The 12,541-nt window shown below is 39.2% G+C and overlaps 1 protein-coding gene across 7 annotated transcripts in view; it reads right to left on the bottom strand.

The window, feature by feature from the left end:
• Positions 1-1,231: 1,231 nt before the first annotated feature.
• Positions 1,232-12,541, bottom strand: part of LOC116378737 (neurexin-1a) — a 236,807-nt gene continuing 225,497 nt past the window's right edge. For all 7 annotated transcript variants that reach the window (XM_031840694.1, XM_031840655.1, XM_031840674.1 and 4 more), the window contains one exon: positions 1,232-3,260. In XM_031840694.1, the coding sequence (XP_031696554.1) occupies positions 2,956-3,260 (305 nt within the window). In that variant the 3' untranslated portion in view covers positions 1,232-2,955. The remainder of the gene's footprint in view (positions 3,261-12,541) is intronic.

Below are 12,541 nucleotides of genomic sequence, written 5' to 3'. Positions count from 1 at the left end.
CATGCTATACCATTACATTCTTTTAACATTATATACTAAGACTTTTTATGATATTATTGACATGCTACACATTAACTTTTATCAAGATGCTATACTTTGCCTTTTAATCATTTATTTCAATAATAATAATATACTATACTAATATACTAGACATTGTTATACATACTTTAATATGAGTATTTTTGACATTATATTTGTTTACTTTAAAAACAAAATTTGATATACTATACAATGGCTTTTTGACTTACATTACTATGACTGTTTTTATGACACTTTTTATTAGTTTTTTCAACTATACTATTGTTTTTTCAACAAACGAAACTGACTTTTTTAATCACGCTCTTTTAAATCAAATTACTTTTTTCACCATCCTATAATATGACTTATTTTGACATACTATACTATGACTTTCATATGACTTTTTACGAAATGCTATACTGTGACTTTTTCGACATTATTTACCTTGACTTTCGACAACTATGCTGTCAGTTTTTTTAGACATAGTATACTATACTGTATTTCAACTTGCCATACCATTCATTTTCATAAACGTTTTTCAACTTACTATACAATTACTCTTTTATGACTTTTTTGACACACAATAGTGAGTTTTTCTTTTTTTTTACACACAATAGTATTACTTTTATATAGTTTTTCCTGAAATGCTGTACTATGACTTTTTTCAACAAACTATATTGTGAGTTTTTTTAGACATAGTATACTATGACTTTTTTCGACTTACTATACCATGACTTTTATGACAAGTTTATAAATCAATGTGATGGCCTGTTTTTATAATATAAGTCATATTAAAGCATTGTGCCAACATACTATCATAAAGAACCTTAAGTAAAACAAACTTGCCTATAAAAAGATGTCTGTATGAAGTGACGACTTTGTATTTCAAAACCATATGCTCTAGATATATAATAAACACACATTTTGTTCTTTTTGAGGATTTGTGCTTGTACTAATAACTGAGCCCCCATTTTTGAAATCGAAATTCCACCCCCGATTGTGGGTAATGTAGTCCCCCTGGTTTTGAAAGGGAAGAATAATGCGTGAAATTAGAAAGGTCCTTTCTTTCAAACTGTTCATTGTTGGTCAGACAGTGTTATTGAAGTGCAATGCTAAAGCGGTGGATTACTCTTAACGAAGTAAAGGACGTCTGACAAAATGAAAATCCTAACACCTGCGTGTTTCTCTGATACATTTTGTCAGTAAACTGGTGTAAGTTCACTTAGGTAGTATTTTATTCATTGGAGTCTTCAAAACTAGTTTTTATAATAAATTTTTTGTGGAGTACAAGAAGTGTTACAGTTGAACACAAAACACCCAAGAACAAAAAAAAGAAGAGCAAACAAATAGAATTTATAATCATTATTTATAGTTCATGGTCATTTTCCTCATACTCATTCCAAGTACAGTACCGGAAAGCAGAATTGACTGACAGAATGACAGAACAAACACAGAACAGTTGAAATGGAGACTTATTTTGAGCTATTCTCCTCCGGTTTTGCATCAGCCCAAGCACACATTAGACAATCTTATAATACCACTTGGAAACACACACAGCAAGTTTATTTATTTTAATCATTGTCATCATCATCATCATCATCATCAACACTCATGTTCCTGGTGTTCATTCTCACTCATGTAAGTCAGGATTGAGGAGGAAGGCAGTGATTCTACCGGTATCCTTAAAAGAGCGCCACACAAGTTGTCATGCCACGCCTCTCCGCCTATCAACGCCTTGTGAAGTTTTTGGGGAAGGGTTAGGCTACTACTGGTCCGGAATCATCTATCTCGGATTGGCATCTGTATAAAAACTATATCGGAACACATGTAAAAAAAAAACAGGGGAGAATCAAATTATTATCCAACTGAGAAAAACGCAGATGTTTTCATAAAATCTTCTATGTCTAGCAACACTTAATAACACTTATGTCTTCTTTTTGTCCTTTTTTCATTTTATTCCAAAATGGTTGAGGAGCAGTTATAGTTTGCATCATCTATACAACAGGCTATAAAACACCACTTTGTCACAGTCCAGAAAGCACATATAGATGTGGTTGTACTGTATATAAACATATGTACTGTAATAAGATAATTGTGCGTGCATGGCTCCCAAATTATCACTTTAGAGCAATCCCCATGATTCTGAGGAAACTCTCCTTTGAGTTCACACGATGTGAAAACGAAGGTCTCCAGATTTCTTACTGGCACAACTGACATATTCTTTTAAAACATAGTCTTTCAAGAGAAACTGCCATCCATTCTCATCTTTGTACTGCAGCAGCTCAGTCAGCCAGGTATTAGTCTTTGCCGGCCATCACCGCCTCTTAAGTGAGTACTTTGGCTGATTCCTCGGACATCCATCAGGGTATTTTTTTTCTCTCTCCGACTTCAACGTCACCTGATATTTTTTATTTTTTTTTAAATCCACAGTAAATGTTTGGCATATTTATCCATGTATCTATTTATGCATTGTGTCATTTCCTCTAGAAAAAGTCTCATCAACACAAACACAGGCAATGTATATGAAAACAGTAAGTTTGTAATGCTGATTTTCCCTTTGCAAAGTGCATCAGCTCCTCTGTTTACCAGAAACAAGGGAGTTCAATCACATAATCCTGGCCAAGGAATCAAGTCACAGATGGGTTAATGTTGTTTGGTTGTCATGTTAGATATGTATTCAGTTCATTTTTGACTGGTCGCCAGAGCCATTTTCTATCAGTCTCCATCTGGACTGAATCTTTTCAACTGTCTCAAGTGCTTGAGTCTAAAGAAAGTTATTTTTTTCGCTTTTCATATTTACTTTTCAGAGCATTGTCTTGTAGGAAAAATGACTAAATAATGTTCATCTTTGTTATTATACTATACACATGTTGAAGTCCTGATTTGTCTCTTCCACAAATGTTTAAGTTGGTCTAGCAAAGACCGAAGCTTTGACAATCACACGTAGTACTCCTTGTCCTTGTTCTTCTTACTCTTGCTTGAGGTTTTTGCGGTGTTCACCGGTTTCTCTTTGACGATGCTGCCGTTGGACTGCGCGGAGTTGCTGATGTAGTTGCGACTCTCGTCTACGTGGTACGAACCTTCGTCTCTGTTCCGGTATTTGTACATAGCGTAAAGCAGGATGAGAATACACAGCGCCGCCGCTGCCACGATGCCAACCACCATCCCTGTCGTGCTGCTGGACTCCCGGAAGACCTCCGACGTGCCTGGGTAACCCTTTGGTCCAGCACCGGTGGGATTGGCTGCAAGGGAGGCAGAGACATGATTACCACAAGTTGTCTCAGCTCACCATCTTTTACATTTTATCACTATTAGTATAACTGGATTTGTAGTTGTGAACAAATACATTTCTTCTCTGCATGTGTCGATCAATATCACAGTTTAATGTTGAATGATAGTACAGACACCGTGCCTCAAGGTTGCTGAAGCTAAAAGTAGATGTTGGCTGATAGGATTGGCTTTCCAGCATAATAGTTGAGCAGTTACACTTTGAAGGGACAACAAACAACAACGTGAGAGGGTCCCAGTCAGATTCTGTCTAATTAAATGAATACAAAAGTAGATTCTGAATCTTAAAGCCTTTAAAAATTGTAATATTTGCAAGCTAAAACTGTCAAAACTTACCCTCACAGTTAGATGAGACACAAATACCCCCATGTGGATTTTCTTTTAAAACTCACAAAATCCCCAAATTACTCTCGAAATTATATTGAAATGCCAGCCTGTCATTCCTGCAGCACCCTGAAGAAATGAAAATGCAGGAGCTGGACATTTTTGTAGACTTTGCCTTAAGTATAAGCCATTTCATCTAATTGCCTAACAGCATTTTAATTCCTGCACAGTATTCTGATGATATTCACTTACAGCACACTCATGAATGAAAAGAGCACATTTGCAACATTCACTGTATATCCAAGCAGCATAAGAGCGTCACACAGTTTGTAAAAATAAATCTTTCAGAGAGAAACAATTCTTCAATTGACTCAGCAGATTTTGCCAAAGGCTGTCCCCACTTCTGTTCTGAAATGGTGCCATTCAATGGAGCATATTCTAAAAAACGCATCAACCCCCTGATATTATTCAGTCCTCCTGGCACGTCTCTGTGTGTGTGTTTTTGTAGCAGTCATCATTTCTGCTTAAGCCCTCTTTGTTGCATTTGTGAAATCCAAACAGTCAACACTAACATTTGGAAATGAAAGCACTCTGGTTCCGCTGGATTGAGGCAAAAACATTATTTGAGGGATTTACAGCTGGGTTCAGATCATAGTTGTGTTGACGTGAAGATGTTACGCTTCGATTTGCATTTACACTGGACAAAACCGACACATAAATAGCTATGTTGCCCTGTAGGTCTGAATTATTTCCTCTGTGTTGACTGGACAGCTATGTTAAAGGTATTCAGCAAGCTTTGCAGTATTGTACTTTGCTGCGGCTCCTTGCCCTTGGCCACAGAGTTCAGGAACACTTATGGAGTGATGCACTGAAAAGCCTATACTTGCACTATGAAGCAAAATATTGACCACTTTGTTAGTCCCTGTAAATGACCTTTAGAATGGTACGCTACAGATTTTATTTTGCAGTTGAAATGCTGTTGGAAGTGGAAGACGCACGATAAAACAAGAGATGAAAGACGGTGAAAGTGTATCTTCCACATGAAGGTAAATGTCGTACTTGTTTGTTTAGCACATGTATGATAAGGGCACAAGGTTTGTCAGCGTTAGATATGTGTTTTATGAATATTATTGATATTATAAGGCCACAGTGCTAAATGCTGTCCAGATATTAAAGATGGTTGGCTTTTATTTTAGTTTTTCCCTTACGGTGTGTTCACAGTGTGTTCATGAAGCCACAGTAATGTGTGTTTTCTACGACATTAAAGCTTTTATGACCCATCAGTTGAAGAGTTAGACCATCATTGACCTGGGGACACTTTATTCTCCAGTATAAGTAATCGCAATTTAGTGAACATTCATTACATATTGAAACTTCGGGTTAAAAGATGGGTATATGATCTCATGATCAAAACCTAATGGCATTATATTAATAGTAACCACAATATTCATCTGAATATTCGTGAATATTGATGTGATCCAGAAGACATCAGTCTTTTAAGTTATTGGATTTTACATTTACAATGACAGGCGTCAACATTTTCTCTAATGAGTATTTTATATTTATTCAAATACATTCGACACGTGCCGTCCCTAACGTCCCATTTTGCTGTCCCACTTTCCTCACTACTTTTTTCAAGAACACAATAGTTTGCGAAAAATAATTGCATTATTCAGCTACGATATCAAACCAGCTTAAAAAAGAAATTTCTCCTTAAAACAAGAACACTGTTTCTTCATTATTTCAATCCTTTGATCTTGGCAAGTCACGGATAACTTTCTTCCTAAGCAAGAACTCAGTATCCATAGTAGAGAGCAACTCTTTATCCATCTCCCACATCAAAAGGGAAAAGCATGGAAAACAAAATTGTGATGCTACTTCTCTGACCAAAGAGGCTTAGAGAGCCTCATTGTATCAAAAAGGTTGTTTCTTCCTGATCCATGAAGGACAGGCAGAATTAATAAGATGATACAGCACCTCCCATCCTACACACTACTTTTGTGGCAATTTCTCAATGTCGAAGGAGCACAATATATATATAAGCGAGAAAGATCTTTGGGATTTTTGCAATTACAATTTAAAGGACTGTGTCAATGCTCTTGCATGATTTTATCCCATTTATAAGGATCAAATATACCTATTCTGCAAACCATGCTAATTTGTCTTTTCCATTGGCTTTAATTGCTTTCTCTGCAATATGATCATGTTAGCAGACTCTGAAAACTTTTGAGTAAATCAATGCTACATTATTGCCTGTCTGTAATACTTAATACATCTGATAACCTCTAACTGCACAGCATGTATTCTACAACTATGCATGATTGGTAGCTAAAACTAACCAGCAAAGAATTTGCAAAAATGACATGTCCTACCTCTTTGGACTATTTCACAGTAATTATTGTTAATATTGTTATTATCCAGCGTTTACACAATAAAGAACTTAAAATGTTCGATGACACTGATGGCATCATGCTGTGCTCCTGTGGATCGTTTCCACCAGTGAATAGGGAAGTGATTGCACATCAGTATGCCCACTTGTTCTGAAAGCTGTCCAAGTTGTAACACAGCACTCCTTATGTCTCTGATAGCTCTCTTCACTGTTTCTCTCTCTTGAGTCTCACTAAGTATTGATGGCCTTAGGGATAAAGTACTTTTTTAATTGCATTAATTCCTCTTCTTGAGCAACAATTAACATCGTTTGTGAATGGTGTAATATTAGCTAATGACCCACACACACATGGCACGTGGCATCTATCTTAGCTTAGATCTTGTTCATGCGATGCCTAAAGGGCATGAAAAAGTGTAAACTGTAAAGGGCAAAAGTTCTCTCAGCTGTCTGCCAGGAGAAAAGATGTTGCTGCCGTTCATTGACATGTTTTCCACCATGGTTACACTGATCAGCGGCTCAAGTATGCTTCCAATGCCAGCAGACATTCAAGGGCAAGCGGAGAGTACCACTGGTGGATCGAGTGTGACTGAGCGTTGCAACAGATTAGCTCTGCTCCTGACAAGCCCACTTATCCTTGCAGACAGGTGTGAAGAATGTTCTCCCCTTGTGGGCAAAAGCCACTGGTTGACACAGCTCTTCACACCAGCAAGCCATTGTGTGGGCCTTATTGGTGAGTTACTTTCATATTTACTATCTACCCTTTGTTGGGGGTCAAAAAGTTGAAAGTGTAGATATCATAGCAGGTTGATGGAGGGGAGAGCTCTCGATGTGGCACTTGAGGGTTGTATATGAGACCACGGCTGGCTCTACCAGCAAGGAGACAGAGCTAGAAGAGTTCAGGAGGCAGGCGGCCTCAGCCTGCTATTTCAGGAGTGAGTCATGCGATAACAGAACCATGGTGCACTGTTGTTCATTCTGTGAACCAACACCTCCAGCTCTGGGCTTTGTTATTCCCTCTTGCCTGGATCTGTTGATTGGCTCCCCACAGGCTGTGTTCGCACGGAGACTTTATCATTAGAACACCCTCAATCAACTGACCACAGTTTTCCGTTCATTAGTGGAAATGTAAAAAAAGGTTTAGTAAGTAGCTGAGTAGTGACCACTAACTCGAGCACTAACACTGCATTTAGCACACCACTGAAACAGCCATGTTTTGTTCGAAAAAGATTAGCATTCATTACAGCTCATTAGCTCGCATTTAGTCTCAGCAGTGTCTATCAAACAGCCACCCGATGGCACGCAGGGATCTTTCCGATTCCTTTAAATTAACTGATACCCATGAGTCTGGCTGTGCACCCTGCCCCGCTTTCCCTCAATATGGGTTCAGGCAAAGTAATGTGTCAGACACGAGGCCTTCGAGAAAGCCTCATAAGACCTCAGTCAAAACGCATCTGCCTGTCTATTCATTAGCACTCCATCACTTCAGAATGAAGGCACATAAACTGAGAAAGAAATAGCGCCTGAAACAAGTGTTTAAAATGATGGCTGCTCTTATACTCTCTACTCGAGCTTACCCAAGGGTAAAATTAGACATGGGGAAAATGACCTTAAAGTGCCGTCTAGCTTCATGGCAGCATAGTGGGGATGCAGTTGTGAAGCGATATAGGTAAGCTCAGGGGGGTTAACTTTTGAAGGATTGCAGTTGTGTTAAAGCCGCCAGAATAACTTTCTCCTCTCCGTCCCAGAGCGAGACTGAAATTACAGTATCACATCGAGACCATCATAAAGTCCTTGCTGTTTTATTCACAAGGACAACAGTTAATGTTTCAGTAATTTCGTCACAAATCATTTGCTTTCACCAGTCTTTGCTGAGATACGGCAACGGTAAATATAGAAGCACAGATGATCCTATATATGACCCTCACCAATACATGTTAGTGAAAAAATAGCTGGAATAGCCTGACCAGGAATTCCTATCGCCATACAGAGAAGCAATGACATGGGCACAGATTGGTTTGGCTTCAATGTTCTGGTTACTGCAGGGTTGATAGCATATTTTCTCTTAATTGTACCTGGATTCTTCAGTATGGAAACACAAGTGTGCCTCTTGGAGATATTAACATAGGAGCAATAGAACTTGTCGTTAAAATGCCTGATGTGATTTCCCCCCTTTTTTGCATGACTTCTTTTTGCCATGTGCTCTCAAGGAGAGGAATGGGATCAGAGATTCCAGACTGTCAGGCGGAATTTGAATAAATGGTCCTCTTCAAAGACAATTTTTCCTCATTTGTATCCAGCGAGCGGGTTCATTTCTTTGGTAATTTGTAACAGGGTGAGCAGTTGACGGGGGCCACGGATGAAGGAAGGGGGGGTTACTTCAGGTGTGCGCGAGGCTCATTCAGCGGTAATGGAGCAACCAGGACTACTTAGGATATATTGACTGGACAGACGAGGCTTGGCCTTTCATTAACTGGTGGTGGTAATGTGTCAAAAGAGTTTTGTAGAGTACATATGGACGTTGAGTTTAATATCAGGCAAACAATCAAAGAAAGAAGTTATTTTTAGTAAGCAGGTAATGAAAGGGGATCTTGTGTGAACTCGGTGCAGCACGGTGCAGTGCATCGTGCATCTTTGAGAGCTTAAGAAGGTGTGGCTGTGGGATGCCTTCAGAGCGACCCCGGGCTTAGTTGGCATGCTCGGTGACATGTTGCTGTTATTCAGCCAGATTATACCATCTTCTTACTTCACATATCCAGCTATAATCACAAGCTGTCAGAGACATCATATAGTTTGCGATCAGTCTGTAGACAGGCCACTGTATCAACTGCAGCAGAGCCAAAACACTTATTAAATCCCTCTTGCCTCTTTAATTATCTGAATGTCCTCGAGAAGTGATGCGAGCCATCCTGTACGTGACATGCTGGCAGCATGCCTGATGACAGCATGCATGTGTGAGCCTGAAGTGACTCTGCTCATGCTCATGGCGGGATGATGAACAGAGAGCTGAGTGAGCAAGTGAGAATTATTAAAAGGTGTCTGAATTAGCCTCGTGAAAGGTATGGCACAATTTAAGCTTTTGCCCATAGGGGCTTCACTTAAAGAGGAAAGAAGCTTACTTAGCTTGTCACAAGTCTGGAGCTCGTCTCTTGATTAGATTCCTACAGACTGAAGTTACATGTTCTTTGGGTCTATGTTTGTGATATATCCAGTGGGTCTATAGCTACACAGAAGCTTCTCCTTCCTTCTGCAGAGGACAATCAAATCTAACCTACAGACTCACACTGTCACGGGACATAATGAGGATAGTCAGAGTAGTGAACAAAAAGGGTTTTAATAACTCACGAAACAAAAACAGGTAATCCAAGGACGAGACAAGGGGGGAAATCCAGCAGGACAAGGCAGGGCAAAAACAGGGCAGGCAGACTGGGGAACTGGGAACAGGAAGAGCAAAACGGGCGGGTAGGTAGGAAACAAAAGCAATGATCTGGCAGTGAGTGAGAGAAAGACAGGGGTTTAAATAGTGACTAGAACAGGTGAGGAGAGTTGTGCTGATGAGGGAGAGTGTGACTGGCAGGTGCACTGAATGAACTGATTAGGGACAGGTGAAGGAAGTGAGGAGCTACAGAAAACCACACAAAACACCCAAGGCAAAGCCTGATTGTGACACACACTGTGTTATTTAAACAACTGTACTGTGAACTGTGTATATGAAGTGTGATGGCACTCTTTTAGTTTAGTAAAAGAAAAATCATTTTTTAGAGACTATTTCGCAACATAACAACCAACATTATATGATAAGTATTCTATTTTTCTGGCTTGGAAAAATACAGTAAGTGCCCAGATCAGAGGTCTTTCATACTGTGGCTAGACAGAGAAGTCAAAAAAAAAAAATGCAGCATTAAAGTGCATCTTTAGAAAGCATTTTACCGATTGGTCATCTGTGAATTGTTGAGTAATATTTCCAAGCCCCGGCTTACTTATACCATTAACATAACTGACCTTTGGCTGGGCTTCTTTTCTTTTCTTGGGAAAGCAAAGTCTTTCATGCCCTACTTAGACTTATAAACCGACACATTGTGTTAGCATCAATGTCAGCACACCCAAAAGATGTGTGGTAGAAACATAAAAATAATTGAAAATATAAATATGGTGGGATCAGTAAAGAGAAAGACTGACAGTGAGTGTGAAATCCTGTTTTCTCTTCAGAACACACTTCATTGAAAATAGAATGTAGAAAGAAGACGTAGACGGCATAATCCTCACTGAAAGAGTGCAGAAAAACAAAAATGGCAGAATTCCATGAGATTGTCTGCATAAATTGGCAAGGTATGCAGTAATAACAGCAATGATTTTTGCAAAAAAAAAGCATGCGTGATTGCTTGGAGGTCATCAGCGCTGTTTGATGGGTATGAGCTCTGCTCACATTCAATGGGCATCCTAGTCTTCAGAAGGCTTTTTCATTTATTAAACCATCACTGCTAGAGGCATTCTGTTGGCATGCAAGATGCATGCCACTGTGTTCAGGAAAGGAGGGAATGAACACACACACACAGAGCTCCAGCTGGGTATGATTGAATAACCTATTAAATGTGGGCAGTGACCTCTTAAGCCAGAACAGTGCTCTTAATGTTTCATTAATCTCACAGCTACTTTTAAAACAATGATTTACTTTAATTTGTCTGCCTCTGGCTTGTTGCACTCCAGTCATACATAGCCATCGGGTTAAAGAGAGTATTCATTTGCAGTTTAATTTATTGGTTTACTCTATGTATTGTTTCCCCACCCATAAATTAAATCTATTAAAACAAATGTCAAACACATTAGCAGCTGCTAAAGTTATGTCACTGCAGGAGGCTTGAGGATAGAAACAGATGAGAGAGCATAGAGTGAAGAGGAAACTGGAGATGATTAACCTTAACCTGCCTATGGGCAATCTACAGTGAAGGGCTACTGGAGCTAAGAATAAAAGCACGAAGAGATTATTTGTGAAATGTAGAAGGGTGAGAATACCAAAACTCTCACTGAGACTGCTGGTGTGTACTTGCATTTGACAAGAAGCTCATTTCTTTCATACGTATTAGATAATTAATGAGGGCTCTATGGTGGAAACAAAATAAAGAAACATTTCCGGCTGATGAATCCGACGGTATGTTAGGATATGTCACTCTCCTTCTGTGTGCTCTGAGTTCAGAGGAAAAATATAATGTATTCTGAAATCAAGAGCAAGAGAACATGTTACATATTTTCCTTTAAAGACGGCAGGATGTATTTACACCAATCAACTATGAATTGGCTATTTCAGTTATCAGGATAACACATATTGAACTTTTGCTATGTATATAAACATATAGTAAAAAAAACATCATTATCTATTGTTGTGTTTTTACTCAACACACTTAAAGGACTTTCTGGCAGAGGGTTAGAGCAAAGACTGGAAACAGTGCGAAACAGCTAGTTGAAGCTAAAATGGAAAATTGTTGTTTTTATTCGGTTTTTGTACAGATTAAACAAACACGATATGATGCATTAATCAGTGAGCTCTAGAGTCTAGAGGTGCTGTTAGAGATGTTGTCACCAGGCAAGCTGTTTCCAGTATTTATGCTAAACTAAACTAACTGGGCAATATTACTGTGACTAGAAAATATTGCATATGAAAAGACATAAATAAATTCATTCTTTTTTTCGTAAATTAACAGTATAAATCCCAACTGTTATTTCCTATTGCAACAAAATAGTGTGATCAAAATTATCAGATTTGGTGACTAGAATTTGACTGATTTGAACAAATAACGACGTCTAGCAGCAAGAACGCTCAGGAGAAACACCAAATGATGAGGAACAAAGGCAGTTGCACGGTAACCTTGGATATGGGTCACTGTGCAGCTGCTGCCCTCCATCAACGGCCTGCATGACGCCAATGAAATGAATCAGGCAGGTAAGAGACATCCGTTCCAGCTGACCCCATGCAGCTCGGCAGCAACCTGTCCCATTAACTTTCACCACGAAAACCGAGGTTGGTACTTGAAAATCAGCACCAACCACCATCTCGACAGATTTCTAATCGGGCTACTTTCACACAACTGAGCGATTTTCCCCAGGTGATTGGCCAACACTTCACCGTGGCCTTTAAACACTTTTTTGTGGAAAAGGATTATTTTATGCTAAATGTCAGGATTTATATAGTATTTCTTTAACATCAGACTTGCCCTTAAAGGCACGTTAGTTCTCTTGTTACCATTCTGTCTGAGATGAGATCATGTGGGAGCTCAAGCATTTGACACATTTTATTTTCCTTCACAATTTTCACAATAGCAATCACAAAGATAGATGGCCTAATGTGTGCCTGAAATCGTAGTCACAGTGATATTCAGCTCGCACAGCCCTGCTGCTTAGTACATGCACACTCCCGGACGATTACAGATCTCCTTTTACAGATCAGATGTGTTGCAGCATCATGGGTCTGTGTATTCCTCAGTGGTTTCCTGAACCGGGTTGGGTGGGTGGGGGGGGGGGGGGGGGGGG

The sequence above is a fragment of the Anarrhichthys ocellatus genome, unplaced genomic scaffold (genome assembly GCF_004355925.1).
Source record: "Anarrhichthys ocellatus isolate YVR2014 unplaced genomic scaffold, GSC_Weel_1.0 scaffold3, whole genome shotgun sequence".
NCBI classification, from domain to species: domain Eukaryota; kingdom Metazoa; phylum Chordata; class Actinopteri; order Perciformes; family Anarhichadidae; genus Anarrhichthys; species Anarrhichthys ocellatus.
This window is presented reverse-complemented; position numbering and strand designations above follow the sequence as displayed.